The sequence below is a fragment of the Drosophila subpulchrella genome, chromosome X (assembly GCF_014743375.2).
Source record: "Drosophila subpulchrella strain 33 F10 #4 breed RU33 chromosome X, RU_Dsub_v1.1 Primary Assembly, whole genome shotgun sequence".
Lineage (NCBI taxonomy): Eukaryota > Metazoa > Arthropoda > Insecta > Diptera > Drosophilidae > Drosophila > Drosophila subpulchrella.
The window spans coordinates 4120060-4145659 of NC_050613.1; the positions used below are offsets into that span (position 1 = coordinate 4120060).

Genomic DNA, 25600 nt, shown 5'->3' on the forward strand with positions numbered 1-25600 from the left:
TTGATATTCTTGATTTGCTATTACAGCCTGTTATTATTGAAGAGAATATAAGGAAGCTGCAAAGGCTTGTTTGCTTGCACCATCGAAATCACCTGGAGCTTTTCGGGCCTTTACAGCCCAAACATCATTTTCTTCTCCATTACTCATCAGCAATTAAAAACTGCGGACCTCTTAAGCAATTATGGTGCATGAGGTTTGAGGCAAAGCACAGAGAAGCCAAACAATATTTTAATAGCATAACGTCCAGGGTAAACCCAGCCCAGTCCTTGTCTATTAAGTCTGGATTGAAGTTTTCCAAATTTATTTTAGGTCACAAAGATATTGTTTATACTCTCTTTGATTTCAATTTAACTACCTTACCATACTTTAAACAAATATGTGAAATGCCAAATATTAACGCTAGCAATGTAATTTTAGCAAAATTTGTTAATTTTAAGGGAACTAAATATAAGCGAAACTATTACTTAGGAATTAAAACATTAAATATGCATTTTTATAAAATATTTGATATAATAACCTATAATAACATTGTGTACCTAATTTGCTATCAAATTGAAATTAAGAAATTTGTGAGTCATTTGAGGGCATATGAAATAGGCAACATAACGAGTAAGATTTATGTAAAAAACGTATCGCAATTTATAAGCCCGCCCTTACATCCGTACACATTAAATGACGGAAATACTTATATAAGAATGAAATATTTTTAAAATTTTGTATTAACCTCTATAATAGTTAAGGAATATATATGGAGTATATAATATAAGGAATACTAGGAATAAGTGATTTATAAAATAAAATTTAAAAAAAAACAAGGAAGAACGCTATAGTCGAGTACCCCGACTATCATATGTATACCCGTTACTCAGCTAAAGGGACCAAAGGGAAATGGAGATATGCAAGCAGCAAAGCGAGATTGCAATGCGCCACCTACCGGCGGTAGACAAATTTAAGCATTGTGGGCGTTAAAAGTTTTTTATGGATCAATCGATAGGTATTGACGAGACCAATACATTTCAGTTAAAATTTTTTAACTAGCATGAAAATTGTGGGCGCCACAGGTTTGGGCGGCTTGTGAGCGTTAGAGTGGGCGTGGCATATTCGCGTAACAAAATTGCGCTGCGTACAAGGCTACGGAATCTAAATCTGAGATCCCGATTCTCTATCTTTGATAGTTTCCGAGATATCCACGTTCATACTTACGATTTTTTGAAGTTTGTGGGCGGTTTGTGGTCGGTTTGTGGGCGTTGAAGTGGGCATCGATAGGTATGGATGAGAACAATACATTTCAGTTAAAATTTTTATTCTAGCATAAAAACTGTAGGAGCCACAGTTTTGGGCGGTTTGTGGGCGTTAGAGTGGGCGTGGCACTCTGCTGCGTAAGAAGCACTTGCGCTGCGTAAGAAGCTCAGGAATCTGCACGCCTAATCTCAATAGCCTAGCTCTTATAGTTTCCGAGATCTCAGCGTTCATCCGGACGGACAGACGGACATAGCTAGATCGACTCGGCTAGTGATCCTGATCAAGAATATATATACATTATGGGGTCGGAAACGCTTTCTTCTGCCTGTTACATACTTTCCGACGAATCTAGTATACCCTTTTACTCTACGAGTTACGGGTATAATTATATTTTACCTATTTTCCTGGGAATGGGTGGAGCTGGTTACAGTACAAAAGTTCTTCATTTGAGAATTTAGAAGTTCTCTATCAAGAACTTGTTTCTCATTTTGAGCGCTTGAAATTTCTCAGTATGAGAAAAGGGGATACTCGTTTCTAAAATTCAAGCTAAACTATTTCTTAAAATGAGTGCTGTTTGTACTCATATTGAGGAAAAATGTTCAAAAGAGAGCACAAATGTACTCAATGTAAGTACAAATTTTTTGAGAAATTTATACTGAAAGTGAGTATTTTGCACTCAATGTGAGAATTTTTGTTCATGCTGAAATTTTGAGTACAAAAATACTCAATTTGAGTGCAAATTACTTGAATAATTCTCTCTGTGTACGGACGGACAGTAGGACATGACCATGTCGACTCGGCTCAAGAATATTAAAACTTAATACGGTCGGAAACGCTTCCTTCTACATATTACATATTTTCCGACAAAAATGTTGCATACCCTATTACTCTCCGACTCTCTACCCTTTTACTCTAGTAGTAGTAGTAGTAAAAATTGTAAGCCGACCTCTTACTTTAAACTGCTTCCAAATTTTCCGAACTTAGTTACCTAAACTTTTTCTGTCAGACGTTCTCCCCACGGAACCCACTACTCCAAGTATAAAGACACTTAAATTATTTAATAATTCAATACTATGTCTGTATTTTCATTACGTTAACTTAGGTCTAACATTTTATACAAAAAAAAATTACATACAAATTAATTACGGCGAATTATAGAATGGAGTTAAATTTGTGGACGATTAGCTTTGAATGATTTAAAACTTAAACGAACGGAAATAAACAAATGTGGACATGGCCGCAATGAAGTGGAAGGCGCTTAAAAAGTACTATAAACAAATTAATAAAAGTTTCTATTATACAGGGGTTGCGCAGAAATTTATGGGGACTTAACATTTTTTGAAAATGCATCTAAAATTACATTTCTATATTTTGTCTAAATATAATGGTCTAGTTTTAAACACATTTTCAAGTGACATCGAATTGTTAGAGATTTTCTCAAAACCCCTTCTATTGTTTTTTGTGTCGCAGATACAAAGGAAAAATACTGTGAGTTAGTTTTAAGGGAGTAGTAGTCTTAGCCTAGGTTTAATCGATAACCATAAATAATATAAAGTACATAGGCAAATACGCTTAGTGCAATTCCGTAATTGCTTTCTCAGAACTTGGGGATTCCCCTCTAGGAAGCTGGCGTTTCTCCTTCGTACTCCTTAGCGTGTAAACTACACTCAAACACTGTACAGGGTGGTATTATCGGGGTCCACCTGCACGGCCTGGACAATAAAGCGTTTGCGTTCCAAAACATCAATAGGTGCGGCTGGCTAATGAAGGGTGATAAAGAGATACGTACATTCAATAGGTATACAAATTAACTCATGTAAAAGGTATAACTTAAAAAGCAGGACATTGGAGGGACCTTAGATGTTCTCAGTTAGCAAAGAGAAGGTTAATCATGCAGGTATAAGAATTATTATTTTTAGCGGGTTGAATAAACATTTAAGCAGGACAAGTACTCACACAATGAAACTCCCATCTCTTTATTTTGCCTCAGCTCAGCTGTGTATGTTAATTTTTTATCCTTAACCAATTGCTAAGCAAAATACGCTAATTTTAAGTTAGTTTTCCGAAAACGTTAATGTAACAATATCACAAAAAGTTAAGCGGTCTAATTTTTTCAATCGAACAGAATTCTGTTTGGTGTGTGCTTTGTTTTGTGGACTCTAAGAATAATACTCGACATTTTTTATCTAAAATGAAACACAAGGGAAACAGAAGAAAAATCAAATAAAACGTGATAAGAAACAAACTTATATAAAGTGAAAGAAATAGAGTGTGCAATATTGTATTCGGCAGAGTTTATAAGCTTCTTTACAGCTGATCAAGTACCAAAATTCCAGGAGTATTTGTGAAAATAATACACATACGAACATAGAAACAAAATAGTGAGCTTGCGTAGCCATGGACTGTGGGTGCTTAGAGGTTGAGCCGAGCCCCTTCTTCCATTAAAAACCTAAAATTGGTAATTTGATCGAAAAACACTACCTCAACCAAATTCTTGCCACGCCACTGTCTAAAGGTGTCAAAGTTGCCTAAATAAATTGGAATATTTAACCAATCTAGTAACATAATAATAAGTCTATACTCAAAAGCTTTAAATAATTTATTAATTTTGTAAACAATGTTTACAAATAACTTTTACGTCAGACTATTAAAAAACTCGTATATTCCTGAGAAACAAATGAATACCTATCGTGTTAATTATTTATCTGGGCTAATAAACTTCTAAAAATCAATATGTTTATAAAAAAAAACAAGGAAGAACGCTATCGACTATCAGATACCCGTTACTCAGGTAAAGGGACCAAAGGGAAATGGAGATATGCAAGCAGCAAAGCGAGGTTGAAATGCGCCACCTACCGGCGGTAAACAGATTTAAGCGTTGTGGGCGTTAGAGTGGGCGTGGCAAAGTTTTTTTTGAATCAATCGATAGGTATTGACAAGACCAATACATTTCAGTTAAAATTTGTATTCTAGCATCAAAACTGTAGGAGCCACAGTTTTGGGCGGTAGAGTGGGCGTGGCACTCTACTGAAACAAACTTGCGCTGCGTAAGAAGCTCAGGAATCTGCACGCCAAATCTCAATAGCCTAGCTCTCATAGTTTCCGAGATCTCAGCGTTCATCCGGACGGACGGACGGACAGACAGACGGACAGACGGACAGACGGACATGGCTAGATCGACTCGGCTAGTGATCCTGATCAAGAATGTATATACTTTATGGGGTCGGAAACGCTTCCTTCTGCCTGTTACATACTTTCCGACGAATCTAGTATACCCTTTTACTGTAACGAGTATAATTATATAAACCTTAGATTTTTCATTAATACAGCTAAGTGCATTGAAAATGCCTATATGCCCATATGTAATATTTTAATTTAGAAATGGATACTTTAAGTAACAACAATAATTTATTTGGTATAGGCAATATGATAACGAACATAAAACAATTGATTTAGCATATAATGAATTTGTAGCATGTGAATTTTTTGTAAAAAAGATACATTTAAGCAATCGAGTCATCGAATGAAAATGGCAGAACAAAATATGTACAATCCTGAGTAAATAAATAAAATACGCTAGGAACTTGTGGAGCCCAGCTAGTGTTGCGTAGAAAAGAGCTTAAGCTAGAGAGCCACCACCAGGAACCAACCGCAAACCAACCAAGGACGAGTACAACCGATCCCCTGACTAGACCAGAACGAAACCTCCCCGCCCGTGGAGCCTCAGGGAAGTAAGGGTGGAGTCCTATCGGGAACCACTCACGTCGGTGCACTTGCACTGCGTCTCGTCGAAGACGGTGCCGGTGGTGCAGCTCTGATTGTAGCGGCAGACGCAGGTGCAGTTGTCGTCGACCCAGTACTTGTTCTCGGCCTGCTCCAGGCACTTGTCCCTGGCATCCGTGTTGTGGCACTCGCAGCGGCACAGGTCCTTGCGGTACGACTGGTACACGTTGCAGTCCTCCGCCTTGGTGCGGCAGTCGCAGCGGCACTGCGTGTGCTGCTCCACGGTGATGATGGTGAACGGCCTGCGTCCGGTGGTGGCCGCCCGGTCGACCTTGCGCACGCGCAGCTGCACCTGCTCCACCTCCGTCGGCTGGCAGGAGATCAGCGTGGACCCGCAGCAGCCGTTGCACCGACTTATCCGCGTGCAGGCGGGCATGTAGTAGTAGTTCGCCTCGTCCTCCGCAGGCGGCTTTAGCTCTACGATCGTGGGTTGCGGCGAGCAGCTGGCCGGCGTCGCGTTCCTTACGGTGGCTGAAGAAAACATATGGAAAATCAGTTACCCTTATGAAAAAAATTACAAAGTGTTGAATCGCACTGCAGCCTAATTATTTCTAACTTATCTGTATTCCTCTGTATACATAAACAGTCGTCTGAGCTTATTTTTCGTCCACTTTGTATTTTTATATTTTTATTCTAGGATCCGGCAAGTATTTTTATTGTATACTACTTTATGGAAAACGCGCTAGCTTGTCGAGAAATTTACTAGAAAAACTTTATACTTTTGCATGTTAGAGGTGCAAACGACACCAGATTTTTTAATACATTTTAGAAAGGCTTCTTAAAATTGGATCCACTTATTTGGAAAGTCAGAAACAAATTTCGTTGTTCAAGGTCAAATGGAAAAGTTTGGAAAATTCAATGGAACGTAAATCATTGTTTCACAATGTTCTCGAAGGCGGAGGAGAACCACAAATGAGGCATAAGAGTTCACAGTTTCAATTCTGCTACTTTCTATGGGTTAAGGTAAATTTATACAGTTTGGTTTATTTCTAAAACAAAAAAAAAGTTTTTAAAGCTCCGCAGATCGGAAGAACTAGCAAGGTGTTTTAAAACTTGTTAATCTATTTAAATATCTTAATTGCTCGCAATCTTTTGATTCCCATTGTGTGGCTTACATTTGGAGATGCTGCGCTTAAAGTTTTCTGCAAAAAGTAAAGATAATATTTGATTAACTTCTTCTGTTGGTATACATATATTCGTTACACTCACCCTTCGAGGATGGGATCTCGCCGGACACGTCGTAATCGGCGGTGACGTTGCTCAACTCAGCGGACACGCTCAGTGGAAGCTGAAAGACAAATTGGACATAGATTAAACTCCACCATAAAATTAACTTAAGCTTAGTCATAGGCCACTACTGTTCCCCATTTGTATCAAACTTCACCCGATTTGGCGCAGAGATTCCACGGAAAAACGGACGTCAGCTGCATAGAAATGGTTTCAATCAATATATCAACTAATATATTGGAACACCATCGTGCGTCACCTAGGTATTTTAAGCGTTTATAAACACGGCGGAAGAGGAGCAGGTGAATCGTACCCACGTGCCGAGTTCTCGGCGCCGTCGATTTGGTTTTGGCCAATTTGCACGTAGATGTGACGGTAGCCGCATTGCCATGCTCTGGGTCATGATTCATTAGCGACATTTGCGACTCAAGCTGTTAATTGTCCGATGGGGGATGGGGATCGGGGGACAAGGAACTACAAATGCTGCGTCACAGAGTGGAGAAAGTTCAAGGGCGAATGGGAAACATTCGCTGAGATTTCGCGTTTTACAAGTTAACTAACCTTAGCAGTAATAGGAAACGCGAAACGGAACTGATAACTTCTGCGGATCTTAAACAAGAAAGGAAGAACTTTGGCAAGTCAAAATTATACCCTTGCAGCTAAAAACAACACCGTGCAACTAAAATTATTGCTTTATTACAGAAACCGTATAAACTGTATAAACACAGAATACGCCTTTTAATTTTACGATCGTTTTTATGGCAGCTTTACGATATAGTCGTCTAATTTTTATAAAAGTTTGAAATTCGGAAAGACAATCTATAAAATGGTATATCTCAGAGTAAAAAAGAAAATGATCAAAAGCTTTGATGCAAAATAATAAGTTTCCCATCGTTTGAGTTTTATAAGTTAATGAATTTCTTTTAATACGATTCCAACATGTAACCGAAAAAAAAAGTTCGTAGCAAGTGCAATGAAAATGAATATGCGACTTTAACTCCCTCCTTATATGCACTATTTTGATAATATACAGACTTTAAAAATAAACTTGTATCGTTTATAAAAGATAACTATTATCTTACTTATAAATGTAATTGTTTGTAGTTTGACTAATTCAAAAATAAATGTATATCAGGAATAGTAGTTCCCTATAAACTGTTGATTCACGTCCAGGAAGCAAATCTCATTTGGCCTAACACTAATTGCCATCCGATATCGGAACTGTTATTGTTTAAACTTCTGTTTAGTTATTTGTTGAGTGTCCAGAATCCGATCCCCAAACTGTTTACCCAGCCGATTCGACGCCGAAACCCTTCCGCCGCACAGCTTTCTTCGCTGGAGAAGAAAATCTTTTGTTTATTATGGCACTGACGCAAACAAAGGTTGTCGTGGGTGGTTAGAAAATGCTGGAAGAAGGGTCCAGTGAGTAACGCCCAATTAAAAACGTAATGCGAATTATTTGTTTTGGAATCAAGGCGATCACCGCTATCAATGCCAAGACGCAAACAGAAGCAGAAAACAGGCATTCACTGAGAGAATGCTTCCGGACTAAGAATTGAAAAGAGGGTTCCTTAAATATTCTTGAAGTTTTTAAACAAAATAGAGAAGCTCAACTTTATTTTATTTAACAATATATATCATCAGGTTCAAATCCAGAAACTGGTGAGCATGAATATTATGTTTTTTAGTACTATTTCTTGTTAATTTCTGGCATCTTACATTTAATCGGCAAGTTATTACGAAAAATATTACTGATTCTTAAAAAAATTAATTTAAATTAATTGTTTTCAGGAAGACTATATTAAAACTAAAGCTACAGGAAAGTTTAAGAATCTACGTCTAAGATTTAGGTTCCTATTTTTTCGCTCCGTGAAAAGAAGCTGAGACAACGGCGTGCTCCCGATCGTGGGTAGGGGTTAGGGTCTGGGATTGGGTTTTGGGATCGGGCTGCGAGTTGGGGTTGTGCAGTCAGACTGCGCATTATCAAACTGCAAACAAAACAGCGGCGATGACGATGACCCAAATAGGCAATGTTTTAAGGCGGCACAGTGGCGCCATCTGGATGCAGCATGAGATCAGTTCTCGCCAGATATTATAGTAATGTTCGGTAAATAATAGGCTGACCTTAAAGGCTTTCCTTTAAAAACCGAATTTCAGCCTACTAAAAAAAGTTCGAATGGCTCAAAACTAAAGAAGTGCATTCCAAGACTAAAAAATCAATAGATCAGGAGAATCAGGATTTTGTTAAAATTCAATGCATCACTCAAACGTGCTTTTGTTTTTCAGTTTGTCCGCTGTATCAATCGAATCGATAATTTTCAGGGTCATGTACTCATTTTAATTGTGTAAAGCAGTTCCAGATAAAAAACATTTGTTACGACTTTTTTATAACCCGCTTCTTTTGAGATAATTACTGTAAGGCTCAAATTTCCTATTTTTGTACAAATAACACAATCTTCTAAAATGTCACGTTTCAAAATTAATTATCAACAAAAACTGCCACTGTTATAAGTTCAGAACAATTAACGCTGCCTGAGAATTGAATTTCGTCGAAAAGTATAGATCAACAATTTTAACATAAAAATGTTTGTGGGTAAAAATATTTTGTTAGACCTAAAACCATGTCTATTTTAGTTGGAAATGTGATGGTGCCGTTTTCATAAGGCGCAAAATAAAAAAAACACAAAGTACCAAGAACTGTTGCTAAAGATCTTGTTAATACTTATATAATAAATTTGACTTGGTTTTCCACAAATCTTTGCTCTGGCACTTCCAAAACACATATACACTGGTCGGCATAAGTATTTTGACGAAAAAAAATTAAAAATACTCATAATTTGAACTTACTTTTTGTAAACTTTGGCATCAAAGGAAAGGTAATTTAAATGCCGTTTGAATGGTGCCACTTTTCTCAACCCATTCAGTACTTCTTGAAAAGGACGAATATGTGTGAAAATCTACTTTTTAAACTTTTTTCCTCGTCCTGAAAACGTACATTTTTTGATGCAAAAAGTTTCTCCAAACAAAAATAATAGAAACTGCAAAAAGAATTTTTCAAAACTCATTTTACTTATATTTTTGAGCCATATTTTTCTCTTTTTCATACATATTTTTACCAACATTGTCACCTTCAAAAAATCATTAAAGATATAAGCAAAATGATTTTTGAAAAATTCTTTTTGCATTTAGTATTATTTTTGCTTGGAGAAGCTTTTTGCATCAAAAGATTTAAGTTTTCAAGACGAGGAAAAAGTTCAATTAATAGATTTTCACACAAATTTGAAATTTTCAATAAGTTCTGAATGGGTTAAGAAAAGAATTTCATCATTCAAACGGCATTTAAATTACCTTTCCATTGATGCCAAAGTTTACAAGAAGTAAGTTCAAATTATGAGTATATTTAACTCTTGTTTCGTCAAAATACTTATGCCGACCAGTGTATATTGAATAGGTTTTTTAATTTTTGCTCCACCTTATTAGTCAAAATTATCTCACAAACCAATTAAGCGAACTCTTAATAATATCATTGTAAATACATTGTCGGCACGATAAGAGAAATCGACTACAAGTTTTTGGGATTTTTGACGTGACGTCACAAATGAGATTTGACAAGTTCGTCACCTTACACTACCCATCACCTCACCCTACACTACCCTACATAATTTTTTTTTTTTTTTTTATTTTATAAATTTTGAAAAATAATTTTAAAAACTTCGTCATTCGGCACGTTGCAAGATCTGTTTGTGTAAGAATCTATTAGTATAACGTTTTAAGAATACTAACACAAAAAATCGGACCGTTGAAACCGGCGATATAACATTTGAAAGCTAACTACCTCTGGCTACCCAAGCTGCAAGCATTTAAACGCGATTATCTGGCGTTCTCCCAAAAACGGTTAGATTCCGGAAAAATCTATAAGTCCGATCGCTTTACATTTTTTGCTACTTATAAAAAAATGAACAACTTGTCGCTGAACTAAGAATTTTTAATACACAGAGTGTGAAAAGTATAATTTTGCATAACATTTTTTAAGAAAAAATGACTTAAATTTTGAAGATTATCGTGGCAGCTTTTTATTCAATGCCTTGTCACACTTTTGGGTTTTTTTAATCATCAAAGTCCAACATGAATTCGTACCACTTCAAAATTATTATTTTATATTTATCCCCAAGATAAATCAAACAAAAACACCTCTTAATGAGGTAAAGCAAAAAATCAAAGTTTTACCCACACTAACATTTTCTGTTTTAACGTGCAGTGATTTTAGTAAGACCAATTAGGTCAAGGTCAATTAGATCTCAAACACCAAAACAAGTATTAAGCATAAGGTGTTTGGAACTCTGTCCCTTTAAATTTGAAACATTTCTAGCTTTTTTCTCTCTGAACTAGCGGGTTTTCTAACAAATGATTTCAACTCAAGCGCTTTATTACCTGAATATGTTATATAGGGGATACTAGGACCGTAACATAACAAATAAGGCAAACGCACTGACATTCTTTTTGGTTTAAACTTGAAAATGGCCTAGAATTTATTTGAATTGCATAACATTGCAATGCAGTATCATATTGCAATGATATTGGTATTATTAGACTTGTATTTTGGTAAATATGAGAAAACGACGAACGAACCGACAGACAGGCAATCATAGCTATACCGACTAGTCTAGTAATGCTAAGTAAGAATATATCTACTGTCCGTCTGACCGTCTGTCCTTCTGTCCGGATGAACGCTGAGATCTCAGAAATTATAAGAGCTAGGCTATTGAGATTTGGCGTGCAGATTCCTGAGCTTCCTAGGCAGCGTAAGTTTGTTTCAGCAGAGTGCCACGCCCACTCTAACGCCCACAAACCGCCCAAGCCTGCGGCGCCCACAATTTTTATGCTAGATAAACAATTTTTACTAAAATGTATTGGTCTCGTCAATACCTATCGATTGATTCAAAAAAAAGTGTGCCACGCCCACTCTAACGCCCATAACGTTTAAATCTGTCTACCGCCGATAGGTGGCGCATTTCAATCTCGCTTTGCTGCTTGCATATCTCCATTTCGCTTTGGTCCCTTTAGCTGAGTAACGGGTATCTGATAGTCGAGGTACTCGACTATAGCGTTCTTCCTTGTTTTTGTATGTATGTATAGGATCGGAATTGTCTCCTTCACAGCGTTCTAAACATCTGACTGAAATTAAAATACCATCTGCAAGGCGTAAAAATAAATATGCAAGCGTAACCTCCTTATTATATGCATTATTTTGATGATATATGTATGTATGGGCTTTTGAAAAAAGGCTTGTATCGATAAGAAAAAATAATTATAATCTCACTTAAAAATTTAATTGTTCTCTAATATTTTTTATTATTATTATATTATATAATACAATTAAGAACTAAATGTAAACCAGAAATTGTAGATTCCCTATAAACTGTTGGTACCCTTCCAGGAACCAAATCGCCTCTTTGTGTAATCACAATTGGCCTTACACTAACTGCCATCCAATATCGGAACTGTTATCGTTTCAACTTCTGTTTAGATATTTCTTGAGTGCTCAGAAACCGATCCCCCAACTGTTTACCCAGCCAATTTGCCGCCGAAACAGCTTTCTTCGCTGGAAAAAAAATGTTTTGTTTATATTCGCAACAATGCTGGTTTAAAAAGGCCGGAAGTAACGCCCAACTTAAAAACGAATTGGGATTTTAATAAGGTTAAGGTAAGGACTTTGGGCCCCAAATTTATCTTTTCAATGAAATGTAAAACTTGAATTTAATCAATTTGTAGTTTTTACACTAAGCTAGCGGTATTTTTAAAAGGTCGTAGAACAATTTTGTTTTATTCTCTACCTAGCTAACCAATTTTAAAACATGAAACATTGATCTGTTTATTGGCAAATTCTAAAATAAAGTTCCAGGCATTTACTCTAGTAACGGTTATAAAAAAGCTTTTAAACCAAGAAAACGTATGAACAAGAAAAGGTCCCTTAATACAAAAAGAGAAAATAGACATTGACCTGTTAGGAAGAAGATTAGTATACATATATGTATGTAAGGTGTAATGGTTGTAACATCTAGTTAACATCTAGACTTACCGTCAGTGGTTTTCCGGCTTCCGCGGCTGCTCCTTGACAGCAGCTGCCCTCTACTGGCTCCGAAGCCGCATTTGGATCATCCGCCTGACGGAGCAGTCGCACCTTGGTCTGCGAGGAGGACGAGGACGCAGCGGCGGCGTAGAAAAAGCGCTGCGATGGGAGTCTATTGTTCGGGGATACGTGATCTGCGCGCGCCGCTTTTCCGACGATCAGCAGGAGGAGCAGAACTGGCAGGAGCACCAGGGGCTGCTGCACCGGCTCGTGGATTCTGCTTCGGGTTTGGGACATTGCCAAAGGGTCCTTTTTAAAACCAGATCCCAAGTACAGACTATGAAACAGGACCTGTCCCAATTATCTTCAATGTAAAAATTAATAAATATAATTTAATTAGTTGTAGTGCATATTGAAGATTGAATAAAATAAAAGAATGTAAAAAATAATGCATTTTACTTTTCTTGCTTACTTATATGTAAAGGAACAAAATTTATACAGATTTAAATTTATTTTCCCATTTATTTTCGGATATTTAATTTGAACCCGAAAATAAATGGAAAAATAATTTAAAAATCGCTATATATTTTGTTGCTTTTGCTATATGTATGATTTTGATACAATTAAAATCGTAATTCAAAAATCTTTAACAAGAAGAATAGATAAGAAGTAGAATAGATACCCATTACTCTGTTTCAAATTTTAATATAAAAATACCTAGTGATGGGTAGCGGTACCACTGACCATGAAAAAGCCTGTTTTATTTCATTAGCCATAAGTTTTAATATAATAATGCGATAGGTAAGTTTCTCAACATTAAGATACATAGGTATACGAAATTCATAGGTATTAAATGTCTGCGTAAATGCATTCATTTCTAAACATATTATATAATATTGTAAAGGGTACCCACACTACCGAAAGAATCAGTACACCTTTTTAGAGTTGCAACTCTTTGTGAATTCTATGTGTATGCTTCTCAATCTGATACAATCAATCTCAAATACAATGTATGTCGACTTATTAATTATTGTATAAAAAGTTACCGAGTTATTAATTCTGCTATCGTTCCTATGGCAGCTAAATTATATAGTCCTCAACGTGTTATTCGAAATTCTGAAATCGTAGGGAAAAGCTCTACCCAGAGTAGAAAAAAATGGGACCAAAAACAACGAAGCCAGAATTTTTTCTATTATTTGCTCATTAATTTTCGATTTGTCCTATGGAAGCTTTATGATATAATCGTCTGATTAAAAAACAATTAAAACCGATCGTCTAGTGATGCTGATCAAGAAAGCATATATTTTATAGGGTCGGTAACGTCTTCTTCACAGCGTTGCAAGCTTCCGACTAAAACTATAATAACCTCTGCAAGGGTACAAATTAATTAATTAATCATATGTATAACTTTACTTCACTTTAGCGCTTGTTCCTCTAGCTATAAGATATGTGCATTTTTCGGAAATTAATCATTACAAAGATCTAAAAAGAAATTTAAAATTTTAAAAATAAAATTAACAAGGAAATTAAGAATACCATCCAGTGACAAATTGATTATATTTTTGGGAACAAATTGCAAAGGTTTGCCGACAAGAATTCTTTTGTGACTTATTCCCGACATTTCATATTTCTCAGAAGTATAAAATCATTTTTGACATAAATTCTTGCTAAAGTGATTTTTTATCAGACCTGAATTCCAATTGGCGGAAGTGAACAGTGAGTTTGTGTATTATAACTGTCAAGAATTTACATACTTATATTTCCGGAAAACCGAAATTAAATTTGATTAAATTAGGAAATTCTTTAAAGACTCAAAGATTCGTTTTTAAACGTGACTCTTCACAGTTCCGAATCAGTTTTATGGTTTATTCTGAGTGTAAAAAGTGTCATGTCGTTTTTCAGACTCCCTCCGAATGATTTACGACTTGATTTATAGGGCGAGTGGGAAAACGGCAGGCTTGGAGATTTGTTTTGCGTTCTAGGCTTTCATCTTATTTGTGAGAAGGGTAATTTGCTTTTCTTCTGGTTTCTCGATTTACAATGTCACTTCTTGGGCTGAGAAAACAGGCAGGTGTAGATTGTGGTGTTGGTGACAGGTGGGCGGGCACGTTTACACTCGAATTGGGGTCAGTTCGGTTATGAATGCTATGTTGACCAACGAGGCAACAAAACTTATATATGGCTAACTTGACATTGATACAAAAAGTCTTATCATAAGCATATACCACTCGAGGGTACGAAACAGTGCGTCAGGCATATCAATGAGACAATCAGCCAGCCGAATGCATGACAATAAAGCCGTGGGGACAGGAAGCCACGCATTACTCACGACCAACTAGATAAACACCCCATAAGCTCTATCGAAATCAAATAACTATTAAAGTCAGATAAGTCAAGAAGTATTGTATAATAACTAATAAAAAATAATCATCATTGGCGAGATACTAAAAAATAACTAATTCAATAAATATTTGAAAAAGACAAAAAATGAACAATATCAAACAAATGGTAATAAAACCAAATAAATAGGGCTTACTTATCGCATTACCAATCGACTTATAAAAAAGGTTAATTAAAATGTGTGTCACAAAACGTGTGACTCAGCCCATATGCCCGATTAGGTAAAATGTTTACTCGGTATTAAACAATGCACTGCGACTACCACTTTTGGCTATGAATGAACCGCGTTTGTTCGAGTGTTCTTTGCCGGTTTCTTTTTTTATGGCCATGCCCTGACTCATAAGTCGGAAACAATTGTGGCTATAAAAGACCGAAGCCATCAAAAGGAGACAGGATTCTTGTGGAATTAGCGGCTTTGGAGGAGTTTCATATGGGAATTCTTTCGGTGAAGACCGAAAGACCTGTCTGCGTCGAAAATCTTTGACACCTCATTTCGAATGCACAATGTGTAGGGAGTTAAGTATTTCCTGCTCATGGGAGTGAACTTCAGTTACTGATTGTTGTGCACTGGCAGGTTCCACTGTGCCAGAGGCATTTGATGTATTTTGTTATTGCTTTAATTCGTTTGTCATTCCCTTGTGTTGGCCTGTTCTTATTCTTTTTTGCGTACTGCTCAAATATGAAAATTCTTATAATAGGTCAGTTCGCGTTTCCCTTTCAGCTGCTCAACTGGCTGTCGATAACGAAAGACCCCAGTAATTATTGTTGCAGATACATCTGTATGAATGTATATGTAAATATGTACATGCTTCAGCTACTTCTGGTCAAGGCGCTTTATCAGCTTATTAAACAGCAAAACAAACCACAAGACAGGAGTAAATCGCAGCAGTATTTCATTCATTAAAATGAAAAAAATAGACTATGAGGAAGCAGAGGAAGATGTAAACATTGGAATTGGCACCCCCATGGATCAGAAACATACAGATTGGGAGTGAAAACAAATATCTGATTACGCAGCGAAAAGTTGATTTTAAGTTTTGTTTGAATAGATAGCACTCTATAGATCTGGTTGAAGTAAAATGTTTCGGGGTCACCAGATAAGTGGTACCTAAAGCTTTTAGGGTCATGCCACTATAAAATATGAGAAATATGTTTACAATTTACGATTTTTGAACTTTGCTATAACTTGAATATTATAACGTACATATCTTCTCTGAATAATGATTATAAATCAAAAACGAGCATATAGAGGATACATGTAACTATTAAATGGCGAAAAGCGCATTGATGTTGATTAGTTAGTTTTGAGGATAAACCCAAAAAGGCGGATACAGTTTGTGATGATCTTAACTTAACCATACCGCAAATACCAGAGCTGACGGACTATAGAAAAGAAAAGCCTTTTTTATCGAATTAAAATTCCTGGAAAACCAATATAGAAAATTTAGTCGGGGTGTTACTTAGAAATATGTACGTTCTAAAACCATCCTTATTTCTTGCTGTGTTTTAAGGGAGCCCAATGAAGAGTAAAGGGAGAAAAGAGTAGTGCAAACAACAACACAGGAAAGGAGATAGCAGAAAGTGGGGGAGAAAGAGGAAGGAGCGACAGATCGGATGGTGTTAAAAATAGCTTTAAGCTCGTTCTGTAACGGGACCAGAGGAGTTTGCGCTTGTTTTTAATTTGTGTATGTTTCTGCACTTGTTTTTTAGGTGTACACTATACATACATCTGCTATCATTGTTTTTCCATCTGTTTTTCTTATTTTTCCCCCTTCTCTCGACTCTTTTTAACAGTTAAGCAAATGCCGATTGATATGGCATACCAACGTTGTTATTGTTTCTTACTTATTATTTTTTCTCCTGCTCGATTGCGCTCTTCCTTGCTCTCTCTGTCTCTCTGTTGCCAGGTGTCACGCACACCTGTGTGATTCATCTTGACATTCCTTTGCCCTGTTGTTGTTGTTTTTCTGTTTCTTTATTTGAGGCTGCTGCACAGCTTAAATTTAAAGTATCCGCTGATATGAATTGATTAACACAATATATGTACATATGTATGTATGTGTGCATGCATTCGCATTAAGAGTACTTTCAAACAAAAGGATGTACAAAATGCTAACTACTTATGTATAGTTGCTTTTAAAAACTATTCGATCTATAATAAGCCTGTAACGCTTTTCCTTTCCTAAAATTGTTTTTAAATAAAAATTAAGGTAAGTTGTTCAAAGTTCTTTAGAAACTTTAAAAATGGTTAAAAAATAGGCCAGTAATTTATGACTTTGTTGAAGAAAGAGACTGAATTATTGATATTTCTTAATCAGAATTGATGTATAGATCTAAATTTCAACTAGTGACAACTTATGTAATATAACCTGTCACATCGAAGGCCTCTTTAACCCGCTTTAACGGTTAACATTGCACGTCTAGCCAAGTGTTATCAGCTATTGCTACTGAAGCATTTCGTCAGCCCAGATATTGCAGATTCATAGAAGGAGACAGGAATACGGGGAGCGAAAGAGAGAGCGAGACATCGACTGCGTACAGATTACAAAATTCAGCTTGTTTAAAAATTATAAATGTGGATGCAATATGTACGCACTTATTGGGAACAGAACAGGCCTTTGTAACTCTTTTTACTAATTTTGTAATACAATAAAATGTATAACAAAATTAGAAACATCTACGAATATTACGTCCTAATAAATTCATGTTTAACTAGTTGTGCGTGCCTTAGAATTCCCCTAACTTAACTTAGTTTACGCAGGTGTAGCAGTTTTTACTCTCTCACTTTCGAGGCATTGATATGGAATGTGATACAATAATATCAAGGAAGAAAAAGCGAGAAGGATCGAGATCCCAGCATGGGCGGTCCACAATTAATGTAAGGGAGTGCCCCGACCAGTCAATTGCTCCCCGTAGGAGTTGCAAAACAAAAGGAAAAGCGTCCATGCCTGGGACAAGGGGCGGTAGGGGTGGCGAGGGCGTGGCAGATCAGGGAAGAGTCGCATAGCTTGTCTCCCCGTCTGGCTATTCGCCCAGGCAAATCAATTACAATAAAGACATGATAATAATTCCGCTGCATCCATGGAATGATGTTGATGTGGAGCATCACAACAAACCACAAAGGGCAAAAGTTAGGGCGACAGGAGGGCAATGGGCTCTACAATGTAAATTATGGATTTGAGGCCCCTTAAAGGGTTCGGGTTAACAAAGACATACCGTCTGGAGTGCGAGTTAACGATAACCAAATAATAACAAGAAAGGAAGAAGGACGATTTGTATTCATACCAATAGCTCATATAAAAGCTATATGATATAGTTTTCCGATTTCTTAAAATTATTATATACACCAGAGTAGAAGAGAATTTGATAAAAAACATCGAAGCTAGAAGTATTTTCCTATTATTTTCTCATTAATTTTCCTATCGTTTCTATGACAGCTTTATGATATACTTGTCCGATAAAAAAACAATTTTATTCCGAATTCTGAAATTGTATAAAGTGCTGTACCCGAAGTAGAAGAGATTACGATCAAGAACAATAAACCTAGAATTTTTATTCTATTATTTTTCCTATCATTGCTATAAGAGCTATAGGTTATACGAAGTTGCCCGATCCGGCTCGTACCGACTTGCATATATACTACCTGCCGTAGAAAGAAGACATTTAAGAAAGTTGTATCCTTATAGCTTTAAAATTAGGGATTAGTTCGCGAGGAAAAGGACAGTCGATGTGATGCTGAACACATACATATATGGTACTTTATAGGATCGAAAACATTCAAACTTCTGAGAAATTATTAAAAATGTAAAATTAACTGTCTGGGAATGTGAGTATAAATGAAACCGAGTTTAAATTATTTATTTATTTTAAATTACTTTTAAAATCTAAGTGTGCTTCCCTTTTTGGTCTACCTAAAAACTATTAAATAACTTGGTTTATACCTTTACAATGTATTCTAAATTAAACACGTATTGAATATAAATTTAAGCGCATTTTCCTGCTGTTGAACGTGATGGGTTTACAGAAGAAAATCAAACACAATTGTTCAAATAATCATCTCATAATATATTACATGTGACTAAAGTACGTTTTTCAACGAGTTTAATTGATGTTAAAAAAGGCATGTAAACATTTAAAAATTTAATTTTGTAGAGATTATTGGTTAAACTTGGCAAAATGAAATGCTTTTAATACGATTTCATACGATTTCATCCATATTATTCCGATATTAACCAATATAAAAAAGTGGTGTTTACTGAACGCAATAGTGAAGTGATTCATAAATCTGCAACTCACACGCGATTTGACGTAGTTTGATTTGAATATCGATTAAAGCCCGGCACAGACTTTGTTTTTATCTGTGGGGGAACTCAAGCGCAACACTTTTCACCTGGGTTTTTCACAGACCCAGTGGAATAACTCAACAGCCACATCAAAAAACGTTAATTGCAGTTGTATTTTTTTTGCATTTGTTAATTATAAAACTCTGTTCTGGTTTTGGTCGAAAACTATTTGAAAAAAAAAAACAAAAGGCTATGCGCTATAAAGAGCTTTTTAAAGGCCCGGCTTCAATGGGACAGAAGTGGAAAACATATAAACAATAACAAAAAGCTGTTTTAAGTTAAATGTTAGACGAAATTGAGGGTCGCTGGCTTGTTTGTTTTTGCCAATTCGAGCATACTGAACGCGTTTAAATAATTTAAAAACAACTTACTTTATGCAAGCACTGCTCAACAATCAAGATATCACTTTTACAAAATTCTGAATAAACGATATATAGGGATCACCAAAAAAAATCAGATAATACGCAACGGAAAACAAGAAAAAAAATTCACGAATAATGTTTAGTATTTTGTGATAAATATTTGAGCGCGTCGGTACTGTTAGATTCGCGGTGATCGTCCGAACTGCGATCCAAGCACCAGCAAGTTCCGTTCAAAACTGTCGTGTCGTCGGTGTGGGCCAAGTTACTTTGCCCCTATCACAATCACAAGTAACAATAGCAGTAACTCTCGGCCGTATCATTATGCTCTCCCGCTCTCCGATCCGCTCAGTGCTCTCCCGATCTGGGGCTGCTGTGGCTGATCAGCTGATGGTTAACAGTGGCTGTACGAGATCTACTGTTAACGCATAAGGCTTGGGGCTCATACGCTCCAATACTCTTGCATACTCTTCAAAAGGTATGACATGCAGTGAAAATAATTCCTAGGATTATGTTTATACCCAGAACTTTAACATATGGCACCGGACAACAAAATGACACTTTGAAAAAGCTGCAGGCTTATGTACTCAATTTAAGCATATCTGCAAAGATGTAAGATTGTAACTTATAAATTAATTGTTGTGAACAGTTAAACATAATAGGTTACGTTCAAAATAAATACTTGCTATTTTGTAAAAATTCTATGAATTTCATTCATATTGTCAGTATGAAAAATACTCCTCTTAATGCATGAAAAATAGTTTATAGTAGGGGAGTGTAGGGTAAGGTGACGAACTCGTCAAATCTCATATGTTTTGTCACGTCAAAAATGGGGTAACGACTTAATTTCGCCGACATAATTCCGCCGTTTTAAAACGACATAATTTCGGGCGATCTTGTGACGTTTGAGAACGCCATAAGTGCACCGCAGAAAAAACGACATAATTTCGCCAGCCGCCGGATGACTAAATAAAATTGGGGCACAAAATAAAAAATATTTTTCGTTTATAAGGGTTTCAGCAGTGCCAGATCAAAGATTCGTGGAAAACCAAGTCAGATAAATATATACACTTATTTACAAGATCTTTAGCAACAGTTATTGGTACTTTGTGTTTTATTCTTTTGCGCCTAATGAAATTAGGTTATCATATTTTAAACAGTACCTTGCAGGGTATCGTGACAAACATTTTGTAGGGTATAAAGATTTAATTTTTATGACTAGACGAGTAGATCTAGCCATGTCCGGCTGTCCGTCCGTTTCTGCGCAAACTAGTCTCTCAGTTTTAAAGCTATCGGGCTGAAACTTTCCCAAAAGTCTTATATCTTTTGCAGGTAGTATATAAGTCGGAACCAGCTAGATCGGACAACTATATCTTATAGCTCCCATAGGAATAATCGGAAAAAAAATGTAAAAAATTATATCTTTGGTGTTTTTTTAAGCTTATAACCTCCTAAACTTGGAAATAACATTTTTTAATTAGTTTTGAATTTCCAATTAAATTTTATCGAAATCGATATCATATAGCTGCTATAGGAACGATCGGAAAATTGGTGGGAAAATAATATGAAACAAATTATAGCTTCGGTGATTTTTTACATATTATCTTAAACTATTGGGAATATCATTTTTTGTATTTTTAAATTCAATAAATATAGATGCAAGGGTATTTAAACTACGGCTTGCCGAAGTTAACTTCCTTTCTTGTTTTTTTTGGTTTTTGTTGACAATTTATCTTTATTTGTTCTTTTTCTACACCCAATAACTAAAAAAAATCTTTTTTGTTAAATTTTGTGAACAAATTAAGTTGTTCAATTTAAGCCTAGAACTGAAGTAGACATTTTTTAAGTGTACAGTTAAATTTGTATTCCATTATTGTACATTTTCAACTTTTCTTGAAGAAGAAATAAATAATTTTCACATCTGCATAGAGTATAACAGTGTATTTATCAGTTCGACACCTTACCCTACAACTTTTAAAAGTGAACGAAATTGGTTTGCGCCAAGAGCTGTAGGATTTAACTCCGCTGGAATTTTACCATCGAACTATTACAGGAGCATGCTCAATAGATGTCAGCAACTTTCTGCTATTAAGCCTTTAAAAAATAATTATTTTTGTAAAAGTATCTTTCGAAAATCGAATAGTTTGTTACTATACCCTACACTCCCCAATGTATTTATATAACCTTGCAGAAGGTATATTGACTTAAGTCAGTGATTTTACGTAGTGAAAAAAGGCGTTTCTAACCCCATAAAGCATTTATGTATATTTTGAAACAACATCGCTAGACGAGTCGATCTAGCCATGTTCGTCTGTCTGTCCGTTGCTACGCAAACTAGCGCAGGCAGTATACATATAAGTCGGAAGTCCTATTTTGACTATTCCAAAATTTTGAATTACATTTTTATACCCGTTACTCGTAGAGTAAAAGGGTATACTAGATTCGTCGGAAAGTATGTAACAGGCAGAAGGAAGCGTTTCCGACCCCATAAAGTATATATATTCTTGATCAGGATCACTAGCCGAGTCGATCTAGCCATGTCCGTCTGTCCGTCTGTCCGTCTGTCCGTCTGTCCGTCTGTCCGTCTGTCCGTCTGTCCGTCTGTCCGTCTGTCCGTATGAACGCTGAGATCTTGGAAACTATAAGAGCTACAATACTGGGATTAGGCATGCAGATTCCTGAGATTCCTGCGCAGCGCAAGTTTGTTTCAAAAGAGTGCCACGCCCACTCTAACGCCCACAAACCGCCCAAAACTGTGGCTCCTACAGTTTTGATGCTAGAACAAAAATTTTAACTGAAATGTATTGTTCTCATCAATACCTACCGACTGACCTAAAAAAAAGTTTGCCACGCCCACTTTAACGCCCACAAACCGCCCACAAACTTCAAAAAATCGTAAATATGAACGCGGATATCTCGGAAAATATCAAAGATAGAGAAACGAGATTTCAGATTTAGATTCCGTAGGCTTGAGCGCAGCGCAAGCTTATTACGCGAATATGCCACGCCCACTCCAACGCCCACAAACCGCCCAAGTCTGTGGCGCCCACAATTTTCATGGTAGATAAAAAATTTAAACTGAAATGTATTAATCTCGTCAATACCTATCGATTGATTTAAAAAAAAGTTTGCCACGCCCACTCTAACGCCCACAAACCGCCCAAGCCTGTGGCGCCCACAATTTTCGTGCTAGATAAAAAATTTTAACTTAAATGTATTGGTCTCGTCAATACCTATCGATTGATTTAAAAAAAACTTTGCCACGCCCACTCTAATGCCCACAACGCTTAAATCTGTCTACCGCCGGTAGGTGGCGCATTTGCTGCTTGCATATTTCCATTTTCCTTTGGTCCCTTTAGCTGAGTAACGGGTATCTGATAGTCGAGGTACTCGACTATAGCGTTCTTCCTTGTTTTTAAATCGGACGACTGTATCATATAGCTAAATTTGTAGAATTTATTTATTATTTCAGAAAAGAAATAGACTACTATATCATATAGCTGACATAGGAAGGATCGGAAAATTAATGTACCTGCAAGGGTAAATAAACTTCTTCCTTTCTTGTTATTAGTATTATTAAAAAACTGTTTACCACGAAAAATGCATTCCGGATAAAGGTAAATATTTTTTAAAACACGATACATCACACGTTAGGAACAAAAACTAAGTATGCATGACGATGTGCGTATTTACGTCTTATCATCAATACTATCTATACCCAATTGGCCTGAACCAAAAACACAGCTGTGCAGTGTAATTTTCGTAGAGCACCATGGTATATTAAAATCGCCGAAAAGTATGTAACAGGTAAATAAAAGCATTTCCGACCTAAGTTAATGTATACATATCTGGACCGCTATACAAGTGCGTCTGTCTGTCCATCTAGTAAGTTGGGATTAAGCATGCAGATTCTAGAGATTCCTGAGCATGTACCGGCACACCAATTGTTAGAATCAGACCATTAGATAATAAGTAATGACCTTAACTGATCGCTGTGCTCGTATATAGCAACAAGATGGTCAGTGGTCAGTAGTGTAAAATGCAAAAATTTAAGTTTCTGTGTCTTTAATCGAGGGTACAATTATTTTGAAGTTGGTTATCTAATTAAGTATATGTATATCATGGTCAAGGCATTCCGATACAGAGTTCCTTCTTGTTAAATATATAAATAACAACTCCCAAAAGTTGATTAAGTTTTTTAAGACCTAGAATATTAAAGTATATTTTCTTGTTTGCTATACCTTATAAAGGCCCTGCACCAATATAATGGCTCAACAGTTTTCTTAGTATTTAAGCTATAAAGATAAAACCTTTTCAGTACTGTATTTTTTATTATTTTTTTTTTTAATCTGTATTGTATATTACAATTGTGAAATCTGTACAGCGATACTGAAAATTATAAATAAACGTCAAATAAAATATCATGAATGCCAAGAAGCATTTAAAAATGTTGTTAAAAAAAATACATAAACTAAATTTGCTTTTCATGTCTTCAGCATTATCAAGTAGCTTTTTGAAAAGGTGAATCTATTTTCCATCGAATGTTCGTCCTATTTGGTATCCTAGGGATGCTTCTCGTTTACATGCCGTTCCAGATCGATGGCACGAAAGAAGGGCCATAGGCAGAGTTGGCAGACGAACTGACCGTGCCCATGCCCGCGGTCTGTGGCCATGTGCTGGGTAAGGTGGCACTGCTGGGCGAAGCTTTTGCCGCAAGTGGGACATTGGTGTGGTCGGTGGTTTAGGTGACGGCTATTTACGTGCTTCTTTAGATGATCGGAGGTAGCAAAGTCCGCCTGGCAAACACCGCACACATGACCGCGCAACAGAACGTGGACACGTTGCAGGTGGCACCGCAAGGCCTCCCGGCTCCTATGGCTCTTTCCGCAGTAGCAGCAGTCCAGGAGAATTCGATCGTGGGCCTGCTCCAGGTGCCGCACCAGGCTCAGACTGCCCGAGAAGCCATTGGCGCAGAAGGGACACACAAACACGCTCGGCTTTGCGTCCGCAATGCACGACTCCTTGTCCAGGTCCATGGGCCAACCGAAGGTTAGATCGTCGTCCCAGTCGACGCTGGGTAGGATGTCCTCGATGTTCTCCTCCAGCATTTCCAGGTTTTCGGTTTCATCGACCAGGCTGCCTTTAGCGATTGGGTTATTAAACAGTATTACAATTAGTCTTTGATACTGCATACGTTGATAAGCAGGGTTAAACTCGGCTCACCTGTATCGCTGGCCATCGACTCCAGGGAGCGAAGGTGGTGCACCTCCTCGGCGTGCTCCTGCAACTCCCGCATCCCACTGAAGGTCTTAACGTCATTGCAGTTGTCCGCGCACATGCCGCAGAAAAAGAGCGACTGCTCGCCGTGCCAGCTGACCACATGGCGGTATAGGAACGTAGCGGATGCGTACCGCTTGCCGCACTGTAGGCACAGAAACTGGCCGTCGGCGTGCTTCCTCTCCCGATGCCGCTCCAAGCGGGACTCCTCGCCGTAGAGCGTCAGGCAAAGCCGGCAGATAAACAGGCGCCTTAACTTGGCCTCGCACTGCTGCTCGTGTCGCTTGGTTGCCAAGTGCCGCGAGAATCCCTCCAAGCAAACACCGCAGTGGTACATCCTCTTTGGACCCGGCTTCTTCGCCATGGGACGCAGGTCCCCGCGCTTTCCCGATCTCGGCGCCTTAGGACGAATGGCAACTGGATCCATGGTCCATGGATTTGCCAATTTGTTTTGATGTCGAAAAAAGGAGGTGTGGTTGAAAACATCGATGCATCGATGTTTATACAATTATCGGAAACATTGAATCGTAGTTCGGCTGAGCATCATCGACATTTTATCACTTTACATCCTTTTAAAGCCTGTTTGAACTGATAAGCTGTTGTGTTGTGTTTTGAATAGGCAACTAGAGGTGGGCTAAATTAAAGTTTTATTTGCAGAGTGACCGCGCCGCCAACGATGAAAATACCACCTTTTATAAAAAAATACCATTTTAGTTTCAAGAAACAATGTCCGTGTGTCTCGGATCCCACCGAACTTATTTTACGTGACATGTTTCGCTATGAAGGGATTACAACCACGGCACTATAATATATCCACAAGTGAGCATATAGTGCAGCGGGTCTAGGTTAAGCACCAGACGGATAAACTTCCGTTAAGCTCCAATGCCCGATTTTGTTCA

General features: G+C 37.1%; 2 protein-coding genes across 3 annotated transcripts; both read right to left on the minus strand.

Annotated features, from left to right (window-relative positions):
* Nucleotides 1–2295: 2295 nt before the first annotated feature.
* On the minus strand, nt 2296–19665 carry LOC119557660 (vascular endothelial growth factor C). 2 transcript variants are annotated; one of them, XR_005220113.1, is made up of 7 exons: nt 19437–19665; nt 12332–12686; nt 6235–6313; nt 6141–6167; nt 5006–5496; nt 3199–3428; nt 2296–3002 (listed from the first exon to the last, which is right to left on the minus strand). XR_005220113.1 is itself a non-coding variant. In XM_037870520.1 (6 exons), exons 2-6 carry the CDS (start codon nt 12617–12619, stop codon nt 2910–2912), a joined length of 978 nt encoding a protein of 325 aa, XP_037726448.1. In that variant the 5' UTR covers nt 12620–12686; nt 19437–19664; the 3' UTR covers nt 2296–2909. The 2 variants fall into 2 exon arrangements, 1 of the variants encoding a protein (XP_037726448.1); XM_037870520.1 differs by lacking the exon at nt 3199–3428 and having other exon boundaries at nt 19437–19664.
* A 4073-nt stretch (nt 19666–23738) lies between these two features.
* LOC119556501 (zinc finger protein OZF) lies at nt 23739–25339 on the minus strand. The gene is made up of 2 exons (XM_037868761.1): nt 24648–25339; nt 23739–24564 (listed from the first exon to the last, which is right to left on the minus strand). The coding sequence occupies exons 1-2, from the start codon at nt 25126–25128 to the stop codon at nt 23987–23989; spliced, it is 1059 nt and encodes a 352-aa protein (XP_037724689.1). The 5' UTR covers nt 25129–25339; the 3' UTR covers nt 23739–23986.
* Between the last annotated feature and the right edge of the window lie 261 nt (nt 25340–25600).

Bases quoted from the DNA above. Each gene is read 5' to 3' on its own strand.
- LOC119556501 (XM_037868761.1), bottom strand. From the start codon at position 25,128: ATGGATCCAGTTGCCATTCGTCCTAAGGCGCCGAGATCGGGAAAGCGC. The intron at 24,565-24,647 runs GTGAGCCGAGTT...CAATCGCTAAAG, and splicing joins GTCGATGGCCAGCGATACAG to GCAGCCTGGTCGATGAAACC.
- LOC119557660 (XM_037870520.1), bottom strand. From the start codon at position 12,619: ATGTCCCAAACCCGAAGCAGAATCCACGAGCCGGTGCAGCAGCCCCTG. The intron at 6,314-12,331 runs GTAAGTCTAGAT...TTTGTCTTTCAG, and splicing joins AAGCCGGAAAACCACTGACG to CTTCCACTGAGCGTGTCCGC. The intron at 5,497-6,140 runs GTAAGCCACACA...TGTTTTCTTCAG, and splicing joins TAAGCGCAGCATCTCCAAAT to CCACCGTAAGGAACGCGACG.